At 38.2% G+C, this 16,485-nt stretch overlaps 1 protein-coding gene across 1 annotated transcript in view; it reads left to right on the plus strand.

The window, feature by feature from the left end:
- Positions 1 to 16,485, plus strand: part of PIWIL1 (piwi-like RNA-mediated gene silencing 1) — a 66,988-nt gene that overhangs the window by 26,076 nt on the left and 24,427 nt on the right. The window contains exons 9-11 of the mRNA XM_006900970.1: positions 1,027 to 1,153; positions 1,358 to 1,475; positions 2,889 to 3,003. Of these exons, the coding sequence (XP_006901032.1) occupies positions 1,027 to 1,153; positions 1,358 to 1,475; positions 2,889 to 3,003 (360 nt within the window). The remainder of the gene's footprint in view (positions 1 to 1,026; positions 1,154 to 1,357; positions 1,476 to 2,888; positions 3,004 to 16,485) is intronic.

Below are 16,485 nucleotides of genomic sequence, written 5' to 3' on the forward strand. Positions count from 1 at the left end.
CTGGGGTAATCGGGATGGGTGTGTCAGGGGCAGTGCGGTTGGCGCAGGATAGAGCAGGGTTTAGGGCTGTTGTGCATAGGGTCGCTATGAGTCGAAAACGACTCAACGGCACATAACAACAACATGGTTTTGGAGGAGAGTACTGAATATCCCATGGACTGCCAAAAGAACAAATGTATATCTTGAAGGGGTAAAGCCAGATTGCTCCTTGGATGCAAAGATAAAGTTTCTTCTTGTGTATTTTGAGCATGGTGAAAGGCTATTTGTTGGAGAAGGACATTACATTTTGAAAGGTGAAGGAAGACCCTCAACCAAGTGGATTGTCATAGTGACTGTAGCAGTGGGCCCGAGTGTATCAGATGGTGAGGGTGGCGCAGCATCAGTTAGGGTTCAGATCTATTGTTCATAGGGTCACTGAGTTGTACTTGACTGAAAGACACCTGACAACATCATGTAGGGAATCTTAAGGTTAGGCATTTCAGTATTGATTTATTAAAAGTTGATTTCTTAATAGGGTAAGGATTTTGTGACAAGCTTTTTCTAATTAAACATCTCTCCTAACATGGAAAATCTGTCTTGTTCACTGGGGTGAGACTCCTCTCCTAAGTTGGTACTTGTCATGATAGGAGTGTCTTGAAAGACATGAGGCTGTCAAGGACTATTTCCAAACCAAGAAACAAATATAACTGTGACTAGTAAGATTTTTAGGGGAAAAGTTGGGGGGTACTCAGTACAGTATATGCAAAGTTGGGGGGTACTCAGTACAGTATATGCAGCACAGTCTATTTTAGGGTATTCAAAGTGCTGTTTTGTTCCTCCCCGCTTAACACACCTCTTCTTAAAAAATTTTTAATTGTAATTTTAATGAAAGTTTACAAAAAAGTTGGATTTTCTAGAAGTGATTCTTTAAATTTGAAACTGATAGAGAAGCCTAGCTATGATATTCTTAAAGACAAAACAAAACTGAAGTACTTGGCATGTTACTGAAGGCATTTGATATGAATAGTTTCTTCTTCCTTTGAATAGCAATACAACCAAGAAATCACTGACTTGAAACAACCAGTCTTGGTCAGTCAGCCTAAGAGGAGGAGGGGTCCTGGGGGCTCATTACCAGGACCTGCTATGCTCATTCCTGAGCTCTGTTACCTGACAGGTATTGTGGGACTGTGTGTGAGAGGAGTGATGGCCTCAGAATCTTCCCAGGGTCTTTTGCTGCTCCTCTCCAATCCTCTCCTCCCAGAAGCTTAAAACCCCTTTACCTCCTTAGAATTGTTTGTCCGTTGTTATCCCCTGCATCCTTTTTATTAGTACACTGATTCTTGTTTCATTAACGCACATCTTAATGTTTTATTTAAAGGCCTTACTGATAAAATGCGGAATGATTTTAATGTAATGAAAGATCTTGCTATGCATACACGATTAACTCCAGAACAGAGGCAGCGGGAAGTGGGAAGACTCATTGATTATATTCACAAGTAAGTTGTCTGCATTTCTCTGGGTTTGCATTTCCTTTGCTGTTTTAGTAATTTGAGGGGTTTGGAGGTGTTTCTTTGATGGAAGGGAGGGAAAGTATTTGGGTGGGTTTGTGCATGGTGTTGGTAAAAAAGTGCAAGGGCGAGAAGTCAGAAAATATAATCCAGTTAAGTAGCAGACTATAGTCAGAATGGTTTCCAAAATGTGCTTATAGGCACCTCAACCTTGAGCCTCACAGGTTTAGGCCAGTGTTAGAGTTCTCAGTCTTGCCAGTATTAGCTCATCCCCCTCCCTGCAGGTTGTCCAATTAACTTAAGCAAAGGCTCTTAGTTTAGTTCTGGTTCTGTCCATTGTGGGTGGTGGGTAGTGGTCTCATGTTGATTCTCTGGTTCTGAGCTTCTGCCATGGCTGCTGCTGCTGTAAATCTGCTGGTGCACAATGTATGATCCTAAAGGAAGTCCATGGCATGCCTCCCTTCCCTTTGCGGATGGTGCGAGAGGATTCTCTGTGGCTAGAATCTCTCAAATTTATTGGTGAGGCTAGCCAGTCCCCTTGTAGGTTGGTGAGAGTAGCCAATCCCCTTGTGGATAGGTGAACATGCCCTATGCACATAATTCCTGCTCATCCACATGATCAAGTCAGAGTCAGTGACTAGGAAAGTTACATTGAAAGATAAACTCCAGGTGGTTTTTTTGTTTTGTTTTGTTTTCTGAGAGACTACCATTTGTCATGGACAAGGACCCCTGGTGGCATAGTTTGTGGTGGGTTTTGCTGCTAATCAAAAGGCCCAAAGTCTCTGATAGTTCAAATCTACCAGCTGCATATATAAGAGACAGTCTCCTCCAATTAAAATTTACAGCTGAGTAACCTGATAGAGGGTCACTTTGAGTCAGAATCAGCTGGTGAGAGAGAGTGTGAAAATTAGACTGGTAGTAGGCTTCCACCAATTCTTTTTATTTTTCCATTAAATAAATATCTTCTTTTTGTTGTGTACTGTTAAGTCTGATCTGACCCTCTCGTAGGTTTTCAGAGGCATTTAATTACATGGAAGGAGATTGTCCTCCTTCTCCCATGGAGCAGCTGGTGGATTCAAACAACACCCCTTCAGGGTTGCAGCATGGCTTCCAATCTTATCCTGCCTTTATTATATCCAGAGCTTACTACTCCACTGCCCCATGGTTAGGGATAGGTTGGACATCAAAACCTTAAAGACATCACAGAGAAAAGCATGGATCCTATCCATATAAAGTAAAGAAAAGTGAATTGCAAGTGTATTTTCAGCAAATCTTGTTAAGTTTCAAACCAGAAAAGAACAGAGTATTTTGTACACTAGAGTGGAAATGTAATTGCATGTGTCTTTTGCTCTTTCTGTGTTTCCTGAAGTTGAGTGTTGTATAAATACATTAATTTTACAGAGATGACAACGTTCAGAGGGAGCTTCGAGAGTGGGGTTTGAGCTTTGATTCCAATTTACTCTCCTTCTCAGGAAGAATTTTGCAATCAGAAAAGATTCACCAAGGTGGAAAAACAGTAAGACCATTTTTAAAGTTGTCAAGTGAGATTTGGGTCAGATTGGCAATAAAGCAAGTGAGAATTAGGTAACTGCATGCCAGCATAGTCCTCTGACCTCCTCCATTCTCTTTATTTGCAAATGTGGGCAATCCAGCACTGCAAAAATGGGAAGACTGGGAGGGAAAAATGTAGGTAGACAGTATGGAACTTGTTCCTCCGAAAAATCTGTAAAATTTAGCTGATAGCTGGCTTGTTTTACAATAATCTGGGCTAGGTAAATTGAGGCATTAAAAAAGTCTAATTTGATTATTTACCTGTAGCTAACATAGAAAACTCTGGATTTACTTGCTTCTTTTTTGCCTGGACCTTTTGCTTGTAGGAATCTGTAGTGAATAATTTGTTGTCTCTTTTGTATTCTTATAATTGTTGAGTTGGTTTGTTTTGCTAGACTTTTCTTTGATTAGACAATATAATGAGTTAATGTTAATCAATGGTAAGTGAGCAGGGTGGCCTGGGAGAATGAAGAAAAGTTAAAATGGGAACCTAAAAAGATGGGGTGATAGTAGCCATAGATGAAAGATTATTAATTTTATAAAACACTATATGAGTGAGTGAGTGAAGCACAATGGGAGTGTGAAACACAGTGTGCAAGAATGATACACAAAGTATATGAATTTTATATGCAAAGCAATATAAAATAAAAATAGAAGAAAGAAAAAAAATAGTTGAAAAAAGAAAAGTAGTCAGTTACCTTCCTGGCATCTTTTTCTACTTGCATATCAAAATAATTTAATTACAGAAAATGAAAATTATTTTGTTTAAATGCACTGAAATTCATTCTGATCCTAAATCAACATTTGTAAGTCCTTGGCACTGTGCATTATCTTCTTACCACATCTTTTCTCCACCCCCTAAATTTTCTCTTTGTAAAAAATGCTAGCCAGTATTTTCTCAGAAATTTGAATTTGCACACTGATATGTTTCACCCTTCAAGATTTATTATATTGGATTTTCTTGTAACTACCACTATCACCATAACAGTATATCATGTGAGAGAAGGATGGACAATCTCCTCCTGTGTGTTACAGTCAAGGACAGCTTGTGAAGACAAAGCAAAGTAATATTATGAAATATGCAAAGAGCTGGAGTTAAAAAATCAAGAGAACTTGCTCAACATTTCTCAAGCTGTAGTAACTAAAAAATAAACTCAAGCTTTGAGTTACAGTACTTAAAAGATACTATGGGTAAAATATTGAATGGTCCAGGAAGCATCAAAAGAAGATGGGAGGAATACACAGAGTCTGTGCACCAAAAAGAATTGGCTAACACAAAATCATTTCAAGAAGTAGCATATGCTCAAGAACCAGTGGTAATAAAGGAATACGTTCAAGCTGCATTGAACACATTGGTAGGAAAAATAAGGCCCTAGGAGTTGATGGAATACCAGCTAACATGTTTAAATGAACATTTGCAGCCCTAGGTGTGCTCACCAGGCTGTGCCAAGAAATCTGGAGGATAGCTACCTGGCCAACTGAGTGGAAGAGATCCATGTTTATTCCTATTCCAAAAAAGGACCAACAGAATATGGAAATTATCCAACATTGTCATGTGCAAGTAAAATCTTGCAGAAGATTATCTTAAAACAACTAGAATAGTACCAACAGAGAACTTCTAGAAATATAAGCCAGATTTAGAAGAGACCATGGCAGTAGGGACATGATTACCAGTATCAGATGGATCTTGGCTGAAAGCAGTACCAGAAGGATGTCTGTCTGTGTTTTAACAACTGTGCAAAGGCATTTGACTGTGTGGATCACAACAATTGTGGCAAACATTGAATATGTGAAACCTATACCCTAAACCAGGAAGTTGTCCAAACAGCAAGGGAATACCACATGGTTCAAACTTTATAAAAATGTCAGGGGTGTATCCTTTTTCTGTACCTTTTCAGTCTATGTGCTAATCATTTGGGAGGCTTGACTTTATGAGGAGGAATCAGATTAATCCTGACATCAGGATTGGAGGAAGACTCATCATCAGTATGCTGATAACACAACCTTGCTTAACCAAAACTGAGGAGGACTCCAAGAGTTTGCTGCATAAGGTCAACAACTGCAGCCTTCAATATGGATTATCTCAACATCAGGAAAACAAAGATCCTCACTGCTGGGTCAATAAGCAGTATTGTGATGGAGAAAAGGTTGAGGTTGTTAACAATGTAATTTTGCTCTGATCCATAATCAGTACATTTCCTACCAGCGGTCAGGAGATTTTTAAAAAAAAAGTTGCTTAGGTAAAATCTGTTGTCAGGGACCTCTGTAGAGTGCTAAAGAGCAACAGTGTCAATCTTGAGACTAAGGTACACTTGATTCAGGCCATAGTCTTCTCAGTCACTTGGTTAGACTGAGCGTTAGACCGTGAATGAGAATGACAAAAGAATCAATGCCTTTGAGTTGTGGTGCTGAAGGAGAGAGTGTGAACATACCGTAGACTGCTAAAAGAACAAGTCTACCTTCGAGATGATGAAATCGGGTTGCTCCAAGGAGGCAAGAAGTTTGAAGATCCATCTCACATACTTTGGGCATCTTGCCAGAGGTAATCAGTTTGGAAAAGGACATCATGCTTGGAAAGGTGGAGAGTCAGGAGAGGAAGATCCTGGACGAGATGGAGTGACACAGTGACTTGTGGCAGTTCCATCAGTTGTGCCAGAGGATCATATTGGCTCAGGTATAGAGTAAGGTTCAGAGCCATTATTCATAGGGTCCCTGACTTGAAGTCAACCTGATGGTAAATAACAACAGCTATATACTCAATGACATGTATAAAAGAATTTTTGATAATGGTAATTTCTGGAATGTACCAAGTAAGATTATTTATAACCTTGTTAGGTACAGCTGAAATGGAACAAAGCTTTGGAGGAGAGTTTAAAATGAACTTCATTTGGATTCCTAAATGTGACCTTCCTGTAGCTCTAGTCTCTGAGGCAGCTGACTTCTGCCTCCTCTATGCAGACTCTTTTTAATGTGTTGGGTTTTTTTATTGGTTTGCATACAGTCATAAATATTGTGTTTCATTCATGTACTCTGTGGTTTGGAGTTTTTTGGCAATATCTAAGTATGATGAAGTAAGATAATTCCATATTTTAACAATATACAGAAACAGTATTTTTGTCATATTGTCATTCATTCACTTGTTCATCAGTATTAAGAAACTTCTACGTAACAAGCATCTGAAAATTTTTTAAATTTTAATTGATTTGCTTATCCATCATGCATTGCATTGCATTCAGTCATTTATAGAAAATTATCATTGCTCTGTGCCTGTTATCAGTCCATTTTTTCAAGTTCTAATTGAGCCTTTTCTATTACTCACCCCTCCTCTACTCATTAACCTCTCCTATCCCAGAGATTCCTCTCCCTTCTTTTCTGCCTCCTCTTCTTTCCTTTTTAAGCATTTAAACAGCTTTCTCAGTTAATCCTCCTCTTTTTCCAGTAGTGGCCTTATGCCACAAATACATGTATTTGTTCTTATATGTCTGAGATATTTCACTCAGCTATTTAGTCTCTCTGAAATGATACAGTATTTTACAGAATAGTTGTTCCTTAGTGCTGCATAGTACTCCTTTACGTGAATGTACCACTTTCTTAAACCATTTGTTTGTTGATGGACATTTGTGCTGTCTCCATTTTCTTGCTGTTGTGATGAACATAAGTGTACAAAAGACTGTTTCAGTTCTGATTTACTTGGGATATATATAGTCCTAGCAGTGGATTATCTAGGTTATGCGGAATTTCTGTTTTCAGCTTTTTAAGGAAATGCCAAAACGCCTTCCATAGCGGTTGTACCATTTTACAATCCCACTAGCAGCATAGGCAGTTCTAATCTTTCTGCATCCACTCTAGTATTTATTGTTTGCTATTTAGTTGATGTTTGCTGGTGTTGCCGGAGTGAGTTGGTGTCTCATTGTTGTTTTGACTTGCATGTTTCTGTTAGTGATTTTGATCATTTCCTCATTTCTTGGCATCTTAATATCCTCCTTGTGAAGTCTCTTCATGTCTTTGGCTTGTGATTGGTTTATCAGTCTTTCTTGTAGAAGCCCTGTGGTAGTCTGTAGACTTTGCTTATGAGACCCTTATCTGAAACGTAGTTGCCAAATGTTTTTTCCAGATCTGTGGCCTTGCCTTCTATTTAGTTTTTGATACACACCGGGATTTGCTTCTAAGAAGGTCTCATTTTTGGGCTGTTTTCTCAAGCATATTTATGCTATTGACCAGGGCTTCTAATTTTGTTTGTTATGATCTTTATCATTTTGAATTTTACTCCTAGATCCTTGATCCACTTTGAGATGTGAGTCCTCTTTCAGTGTTCTGCAGGCAGATGTCCAGATTTTCCAGTATCATTTATTAAAGAGGCTGTCATTTACCCATTTAGTGGGTTTTATTACTTTGTCAAATATGACTTGACAGTAGGTTGATGGGGTGATTTCTGTATTCTTATATTCCAATGATTTGTATGTCCATCGTCATATGAATACCATGCTGTTTTAATTATTACAGCTTTATAGTAGGTTTTGCAATCAGAAATTGTGATGCCTCCAACTTCATTTTTGTTTTTAGATCTTGGCTTATTCTGGGTTTCTTTTCTTCCAAATGAAACTGGAAATTGCCTTTTCTGTCTCCTTGAAAAATTAATTTGGTAACTTTATTGGGATTGCAATGAACTTGTAGATAGCTTTTGGTAGGATAGAGATTTTCACTCTCTTGAGTCCTCTTTCCATGGAGAGAGAATATTTTTTCCATTTAGTAGATTTCTAATTGTTACTTGTAATAGTGTTTTGTAGTTTTTATTATAAAGCTCTTTTGTGTTTCTAGTTAGGTTTATTCCCAAGTATTTAATCTTATGGCTGGCTGTTGTAAATGATATTGCTTTCTAAGTTTCCTTTTCCTTGTTTTCTTCCTTGTTTTCATGGTTGCTATAGAAAAATCCCACTAACTTTTGATCTTGTATCTTGACATTCTACTAAATTGGTCTACTACGTCAAACAGGGTTTTTGGTGAGTCTTTAGGGTTTTCTGTATATACTGTCATGTCATCTGCATATAGTGACAATTTCACCACCTCTTTACCAATTTAAATGCCTCTTATTGAGATAGTTAGCACTTCATTACAAATGTGAATAGAAGTGGTGATAATGGGAAGCCTTGACTGTCCATCTGGTCAAGGGGAATGTTTTTAGTCTGTCTCCTTTGAGTAGGATGTTGGCTCTTGGTTTTATGTATACTTTTTTCACTATGTTAAAAAAATCCTGTTTATTCCTATTTTGCTGAGTGTGTTCATCAGGAAGCAGTGTTGGATTTTGTCCAAAGCTTTTTCTGCATCAATTGACAGGGCCATGGGGTTCTTGTTCTTTTCTTTGTTAATGGAATAAATTACATTGTTTTTCTTATATTGATTCCTCCCTGCATTTCTGTTATGAATCCCACTTGGTCCTGATGAATTTTTTTTTTATATGGTGTTGGATTCTGTGGGCTAAGATTTTGTTAAGGAATTTTTCATTGCTATTCATGAAAGATACTGGTCTATAGTTTTCTTTTTTGGTTATGTCTTTGCCAGGTTTGAGCATTAGGGTTATGATCACATTATAGAATGAATGTGGGAGTATTCATCATTTTTCTGGTTTTAAAAATAAACAAGATTGGTGATAGTCCATCTCTGGATATTTAGTAGAATTCACCCATAAAGCCATTTGGGCCAAGACTTTTTTTGCAGGGGGCGTCTTTTAATGGTCTGCTCAATTTCTTTTGTGATTAATCTGTTCATGTGTTCTACTTCTTTATGTGTCAGTTTGGGTAAGTTGTAGGTTTCTAGGATTTTATCCATTTCCTCTAGGTTTTTCAATTATATTTCCAATCAGAGTATGTTGTTATGTGCCATCAAGTTGGCCTAAACCCAACTCTATCCCTTGCCAAACTTAATGTCTCCGAAACACCTATTCCCATTACCCAGTGACTGAATCAGTCAGTCTCATTGAGGGTCTATCTTCCTGTCCACCCTCCCAATCTATATAAGCTTTACTTAATATTACTACCAGGATTCCAATTTTTTTTATTTAATTTGTGCAGGTTCTGTTGTGATGTCACCTCTTTTCATTTCTTGAGTTGTTGTTTTTTTTCTTTTGTTAAGTTTGCCAGTGGTTTGTCTATTTTATTTACCCTTTCAAAGAACTAGCTCCTGGTTTTGTTGATGGTTTCAGTGGTTTTTCTGGGTTTTGTCCCATTGATCTTAGCTTTTATAATTTCCTTTCTTCTAGAAGCAGTGGGTTAGCTTGCTGTTCTTTTCTGTTTGCGGAAAATCCTAGAGTATTTTGCACCTTTTTGTGTGCATTTGCTTGAGGACTGCCTTAGCTATCCCAGAGGTTTTGAGACATGCTGTAATTTCATTTTCATTTGTTTCAAGAAACTGTATTTCAGATTTTATTTCGTCTGGAACCCAGTCAATGTTCAAGCAAGGTGTTTTTTAGATTCCACATGCCTGTTCTTTTTCCTTTATCCTCTTGTTTATTTATATCTTTATTGCATTGTGGTCTGAGAAAATATATTTCAGTGGTTTTGGATTTGTTGAGGCTGCCTTGTGTCCTAGTATGTGGTCAATTCTGGAGCATGTACTATGCGCACTTGAGAAGAAAGTTGAGTTTTTATTGGCTAAGGTACTCTGAATACATCTATGAGGTTGAGTTGGTTGATTGTACAGTTCAGTTCTTCTGCATATTTGTTGAGTTCCTTTTGAATTGACCTATCTTTTTGTAAGACTTCTGTATTGAAGTCGTCTACTACTGTTGTGGTCATGTTTGTTTCTTCTAGTCTTTTAACCATTGTGTATTTTGCACATGTATCATTAAGTGCATAGATGTGAACTAAGAATAACTAACATTGGGTGCGTAGATATTAACTCTTGATTTCTTATGCCTTTAATCATTGTTTTCTTCTTTATATCTGTGGTTTTCATTCTGAAGTCTTATTTTATCGGAGATTAGTATTGGTATTTCAGTAATCTTTTTAGTCTGTCTTTCTCATTTCTTAAATTTATCTCTTCTGGGCAACATATTGATGGGCTTTTATTTTTTTTAGTCCATTCTGCTACTCTTTTTCTCTTGATGGTGTGTTTAAATCATTCACATTGTTAATTGATAGGCTAGGCTTTAGCATTGTCATTTTGCAGTTTTTCTTTTTTTGTTGTTGGTTCCTTTGGCCTGTCTGCTTTCCTCTACTGTCTCTGTCTCTGTATGAAGGACTTCCTTAGTATTTCTTGTATAATTGGACTAACTTTTGTGAATTCTTTAACTTCCTGCTTGTCTGCAAATGACCTGACTTCTCTTTCATATTTAATGGACAGTTTTACTGAATACAGGGTGCTTGGCTAACAGTGGTTTTCTTTCAGTGTTCTGCATATACTGTTCCATTGTCTCCTTTCTTGCATGGTTTTTGCTGAGAAGTCAAAGCTTAAACTAACTGACTTTCCCTTGTAGATGATCTTGTTTATCTTGTGCTGCTTTTAGTATTCTGACTCTCTCATTTGATTTTGGAGAGTTTGACAGACAGTACATCTTGATGTTTTTCTTTTGGAGTCTAGTCTGTTTGGAATTCCCTGAGCTTCTAGGATGTGTATTTCCTTGTTTTTCATGATACCTACAAAGTTTTATTCTTTTATCTTCTCCCCACAATTTTTTTCTGAGTTTGTTTACGCTCCTGTTCTATAATTCCAGTCATGTGTATGTTGTCTGATTTTTTTCCACTTGATTATAATGTTTTCTTCATTTTCCTCCTGTATTCTCTTTTTTCTTCTTGTACATTCTCTGATGATTTTTGTCTTGTAACTTGCTGATTCTCTTTTCCATCTTGTCTATTCTGCTTTCTTTTGCCACCATCATGTTGAAAATTTCTGCTAATTCAGTTTTGATATTTTGGATTGTGTTTCCATGCTTTTCTCTTTTTTCTAATACTGTGTTGGGTTTTTTCCCCTCTGTCTTGTGGTAAGTTTTCCCTTGTTTTTTTATACTTATGTCTTCACTTCATTCTTCTAACACTTGTACCTTTGTCAATACCAGTGGTTTTGGGTTTGTATGTTTTTTTTTTAATTCCTAATCAGTATATTTTTTCTGTCTTCCTGTCTCAGAGTTACCTGTTGTGTCCTCGATCCTGCCTGCTGCTCCCTTGACATTTTGTGTAGTGGATCGAAGTTGATGTTTCCCCCTTGAGCTGACAAAGCCTCAGATGGAAGCCTGGAACTTAGTAATCCTGTCTGAGTAGTCTTTCCTCCTGATGTCTTAGGTTGTTAATCAGTAGTGATTTCTATTAGAAGTGTATCAGGTTCCTCCCCTGAGGCTGAGAGGGAAAGACCTTTTTTGCCTTAGTCTGTAGAGTGTCTGCATTGAATTGGGAACTTCTCAGGTAATGCGGGGCCCTGAGAAAGGCAGTCCAGAGCATATCTCCCTAAATCTCAGTAGTCCATACATTGTGTTTTATAGTCTTTCATTTACATTGTTGTTCGTTCATGTACATTATGCTTTATACATTCCTATACACTGGATTTTATATAATCAATTACTGTTTATCTATGCCTATTTTCACCTTATCTTTACAAGTCTCTATTGAATCCTATTCTTTTACCCTCTCACCCACTGTCTACCTGTGCTATCTGTGATTTTCCCCTTTCCCCTTTTTTTGCCCCTTCTCTATTTTACCTTTCCCTTCGTAGCATCCTGCTAAGTTATCCTTGTTTTTACAATAATGGTCTTATGCAGTATTTGTCTTTCTGAGATAGTTATTTCATTCAGCATATTGCTCTCTAGACTTTCCCATGTTACATAGTATTTTACAAAATTGTTGTTCCTTAGTACTGCATATTATGAGTGCACCACAATTCCCAATCCATTGATTTGTTGATGGATATTTAGGCTCTTTCTGTTTTCTTGCTATTGTGAATAATGCTATGAACATAGGTGCATGTATGTGTCCATTTGTGTCTCAATTCTTACTTCCTTAGGTATATTCCTAGCAGGAGAATAACTACCTGGGTCATAGGACTGCACTGTTTATCTTTTTGAGAAAATGCCAAAATGCCTTCCAGAGTGGCTGTACTATTTTACAGTCACACCAGCAGTGCATGAAAGTTCCAGTCTCTCTACATCCACTGTAATATTTATTGTTTTCTGTCCTATTAAATTTTACTACTGCTAATGGGGATGAGATGTTATCTTCTTGTTTGGATTTGCATCTCTCTGATAGCCAGTGATTTTGAACATTTCTTCGTATGTCATTTGGCCATCTGAAGGTCTTCCTTTTTGAAGTTTCTTTGCATATCTTTTGCCCATTTTGTTTTTAGGTTATCAAGTCTTGTAAATACCTGTTGTTGTTAAGTGCCATTGAGTCACTTGAAACTCATAGCAACCCCATTTACAACAGCTCTGAACTCTGCTCTGCCTTGAGCCAACCTGTTGTTTCTAACACACCTACCCTCATTACCTGAGTCACTGAGTCAATCCATCTCATTGCGGGTCTTCCTCTCTTGCGCTGTCACTCCATCCTCCAAAACATGTACCTCTCCAAGGATTGGACCCTTCTTGCAACATGCCCAAAGTATCTAAAACTTAGCTTCAGAATCCTTGCCTCCAAGGAGCAGCCTGGTTTCACCCTCTCAAGGACAAATCTGGTATATTCAGTATTCTTCTCTAGCACCATAGCTCAAAGACATCCATTCTCCTTATGTCATCCCTATAGCAAGTAATTGCAAAGACCATGGCTCAGATCAGGTGCAGCTTGGTCTCCGGACTGACTGACATTGTTGCTTTTCAGTACTCTGGAGAGGTCCCTGACAGCAGACTTTCCCAATGCACTTCATCTTTTCATTTCCTGGCTGCTGGTACCAAGAGTGTTTGTTGATGGTGGAGCCAAGCAAACTGAAGCTTTTAATAATCTCTTGACCGTCCATCCTGATGCTGCCAATCAGCCTAGTGGTGAGAATCTTTATTTTCTTGATGTTGCGCTTCAATCCATATTGAAGGCTGCAGTCCTTGACCTTTTGCAGCAAATGTTTGTGGCCTTCCTCAATTTTAGCAAGCAAGATTGTGTCATCTGCATAACACAGGTTGTTGGGTGTTCCTCCAATCCTGATGCCACATTTCCTCCTCATAGAGCCCAGCCTCCCAGATGACCTGTTCTGTGTATACATTGAAAAGGTATAGAGATAGGATACATCCCTGACGTACACATTTCCTGATTTTGAACTACACAGTATTTTCCTGCTCTGTTCTGATGACTGCCCCCCCCCCCCCGTCCAAATACAGGTTTTGTTCTGGGATTCCCATTCTTCTCAAAGTTAGCCTCAGTTTTTTGTGATCCACACAGTCTTTGCATATTTAATTAAGCACAGATGTTCTTCTGGTACTCTGCTTTCAGCCACGATCCATCTAACATTAGCCGTATTATCCCTTATACCATGGCCTTTTCTAAACCCAGCCTGCACATCTGGCAGTTTTCTGGTGATGTGCTGTTCCAGTCATTTATGGATAATTTTTAGCAGGATCTTGCTTGCATGTGATATTAATGATAATGTTCGATAATTTCTACACTCTGTTGGGTCACCTTTTTTTTGGAAAGGGAACATAATATGGTTTTCTTTCAGTCAGTTGGCCAGGTGGTTGTCCTCTGAATTTCTTGGCACAACTTGGTGAGTGCATTCAGGACAGTATCTGATTGTTGAAATACGTCAGTTGGCATGCTGTCAATTCCCAGGGCCTTGGTTTTTTGCCAGTTCCTTCAGAGAAGCTTGAACTTCCTCCTTTGCAGGCTCTTGCTTACACTCTTAGTGTTCTGCAAAATTTTGTTACAAGACCTCTGTCTGAAATGTTGTTGCCAGATGTTTTTTCTCATCTGTAGGCTTTCTTCTCTTCCTGTTGGGAAAAAAATTTTATGCCTATTTGTTGTTGTGTACCATAAAGTCAGAGCTGACCATAGTTGACCCTCTGGTGGATTTTCAGAGGCAGTTAATTGTATGGGAGATTTCCCATCCTTCTCCTGTGGAGCAGCTGGTGGATTTCAACTATGTGCCTTCAGAATTGTAGAACAGCATCTTGCCACTAGACCACACAGCAACATGAATTTTAGAAGGCCTTATTTATCAATTTCATCCTCTCCTGGTTGTGCATTTCTGGGTATATTCGCAAGCATGTTTATACAGGTTTATAACATAGGCTAGGGATTCTAAGTTTGGTCCCATTTTTATCTCCTATGATCCTTATGATTTTGGGGTTACCCTTAGGTCTCATAATCACCTTGAGTTTGTTTTTGTTTTTTATTTGTGACTTGCTGTGTGTCAGAGAGCTGGCCAATGACTAAGGATGATAGAAGGAGAATTAATGCCCTTTGAGCTGTGGTGTTGGAGAAGAGTATTGAATATATCATGGACTGCTAAGAAAACAAACAGGTTTGTCCTAAAGAGGGTGAAACCAGGCTTCTCCTTGGAGGCAAGGATTCTGAAGTTTTGTCTGACATACTTTGGACATGTTGTAAGGAGGGACCAGACCTTGGAGAGGGGCATCATGCTTGGGAGGGTGGAGGGACAGCACAAGAAAGGAAGACCCTCTGTGAGATGGATTGATTCGGTGACTGGGGTAATGGGGTTAGGTATGTTGGAGACAGTGAGATTGGCATAGGATAGAGCGAGCAGAGTTTAGGTCTGTTATACTCAGGGTTGCAGGCAACTCGACAGCACATAACAACAACATGGTGTGAGATGTGGATCCTGTTTTTTATCCGCTGGTGAATGTCCAGATTTGCCAGTACTGTTTGTTGAAGAGGTTGTTGTTTCCCTATTTGATGGGTTTTGTTTCCTTGTCAAATTTGTAAACTGACTATAGGTAGATAGTTGATTTCTAGGTTCTCAATTATATTCCATTGATCTATGTGTCTGTCATTGTACCAATACCATGCTGTTTTGGTTACTATAGCTGTGGGGTAGGTGTTGAGATCAGGGAGTGCAATGCCTCCCAGTTAGTTTTTATTTTTCAAAAGAGCATTGCTTAACCTGCTAATTAATTGTCTTTTTTTTATCCCTTTGAAGAATGAGTTTAGTCTAATCTCTGTTGGGATTGTGTTGAACATGTAGATTGCCTTTGGTAAGATTGTCATTTTCACAATGTTGACTTTTTCTGTCCATGAATAGGGAATTCCCCCCCCCCACTTTAGTTAGATCTCTTAATGGTTTTTTAAAAGTATTTTGTCATTTTTTTAAAAGCCTTTTCTAGGGAGTTCTGGTGGCCTATTGGCAAGAAGCTGCACTGCAATCCAAGAGGTACACAGTTCAAATCCACCAGATGCTCTGCTGGAGAAGGAGGGTCAGTGTCCTTCTGTACCTGTCAGATCCAATTTGATGGTACACACAAAATAAATAATAAAATAAATTTTGGAGGGGGGGAAAAAGCCTTTTGTGTCTCTAGTTAGGTTTACTCCCAAGTATTAACATTTTGGCTATTGTAAATGGTGTTGCTTTCTTACTTTTCCTTTTCCATGCTCTCTGTTTTTATAGAGTAATTCCACTGATTGTCTTACTATTGATTTTTGTATCCTACCACTCTACTAATAAGATCTACTAGGTCCAACAGCTTTTTTTTTTGTTGAGTCTTGGGTTCTTTCTGTATACACTACCATATCATCTGCATATAACATTTTACCATCTCTTTGGCAATTTGAATGATGTCTCTTATTTTCTTCTCTTGTCTCTAGCAGATATTTCCAATACACTCAATATTGTATTCAGTAACAGGAGTAGGAATATTGGGCAACCTTGCCTGGTCTGTGTTCACAAGGGGAATGCCTTTAGTTTGTATCCATTGAGAATGATGTTGGCTATTGGGTTTGCATATATACATTTTACTATGTTGAGGAAATTCCCTTCTATGCCTGTTGTATTGAGTATTTTAATCAAGAAAAGATGTTGGAGTTTTGGAAAGGCCTTTTCTGTATAATTGATAGAACTATGTGATTCTTGTTCCTTGTTTTGTTAATATGTTGGATTACATTAATTGGTTTTTTCTTATGCCGAACTATCCTTGTATGCCTGTTATAAATCTCACTTGGTTATGAGAAATTTTTTTTTTGTATACTATTGGATTCTGTTGGCCAGGATTTTCGTTAAGGATTTTTGCATCTATGTTCATCAGCAATAACTGATTTTTAGTTTGTTATTGGGTTTTTTTTAATTCACTCATTGTTACCCATTTTCTTCCTTCCCCCACTCCTGTCCAATGTGTGTACCTCTTGTTCTAAGTTGTTGTTGTTATGCTAATTTTCTTTTTTGGTGATGTCTTTGCCAGGTTTGGGTGTTGTTGTTGTTGTTGTTATGTGCCGTGAGTCGCCTGCGACTCATAGCGACCCTATGTACAACAGCCCTAAACTCCGCTCTGTCCTGTGCCAATCGCACTGTCTCTGACACTCCCATCCCAATT

Source organism: Elephantulus edwardii, unplaced genomic scaffold (genome assembly GCF_000299155.1).
Source record: "Elephantulus edwardii isolate Elephantulus edwardi_28Jun2011 unplaced genomic scaffold, EleEdw1.0 scaffold00304, whole genome shotgun sequence".
NCBI classification, from domain to species: domain Eukaryota; kingdom Metazoa; phylum Chordata; class Mammalia; order Macroscelidea; family Macroscelididae; genus Elephantulus; species Elephantulus edwardii.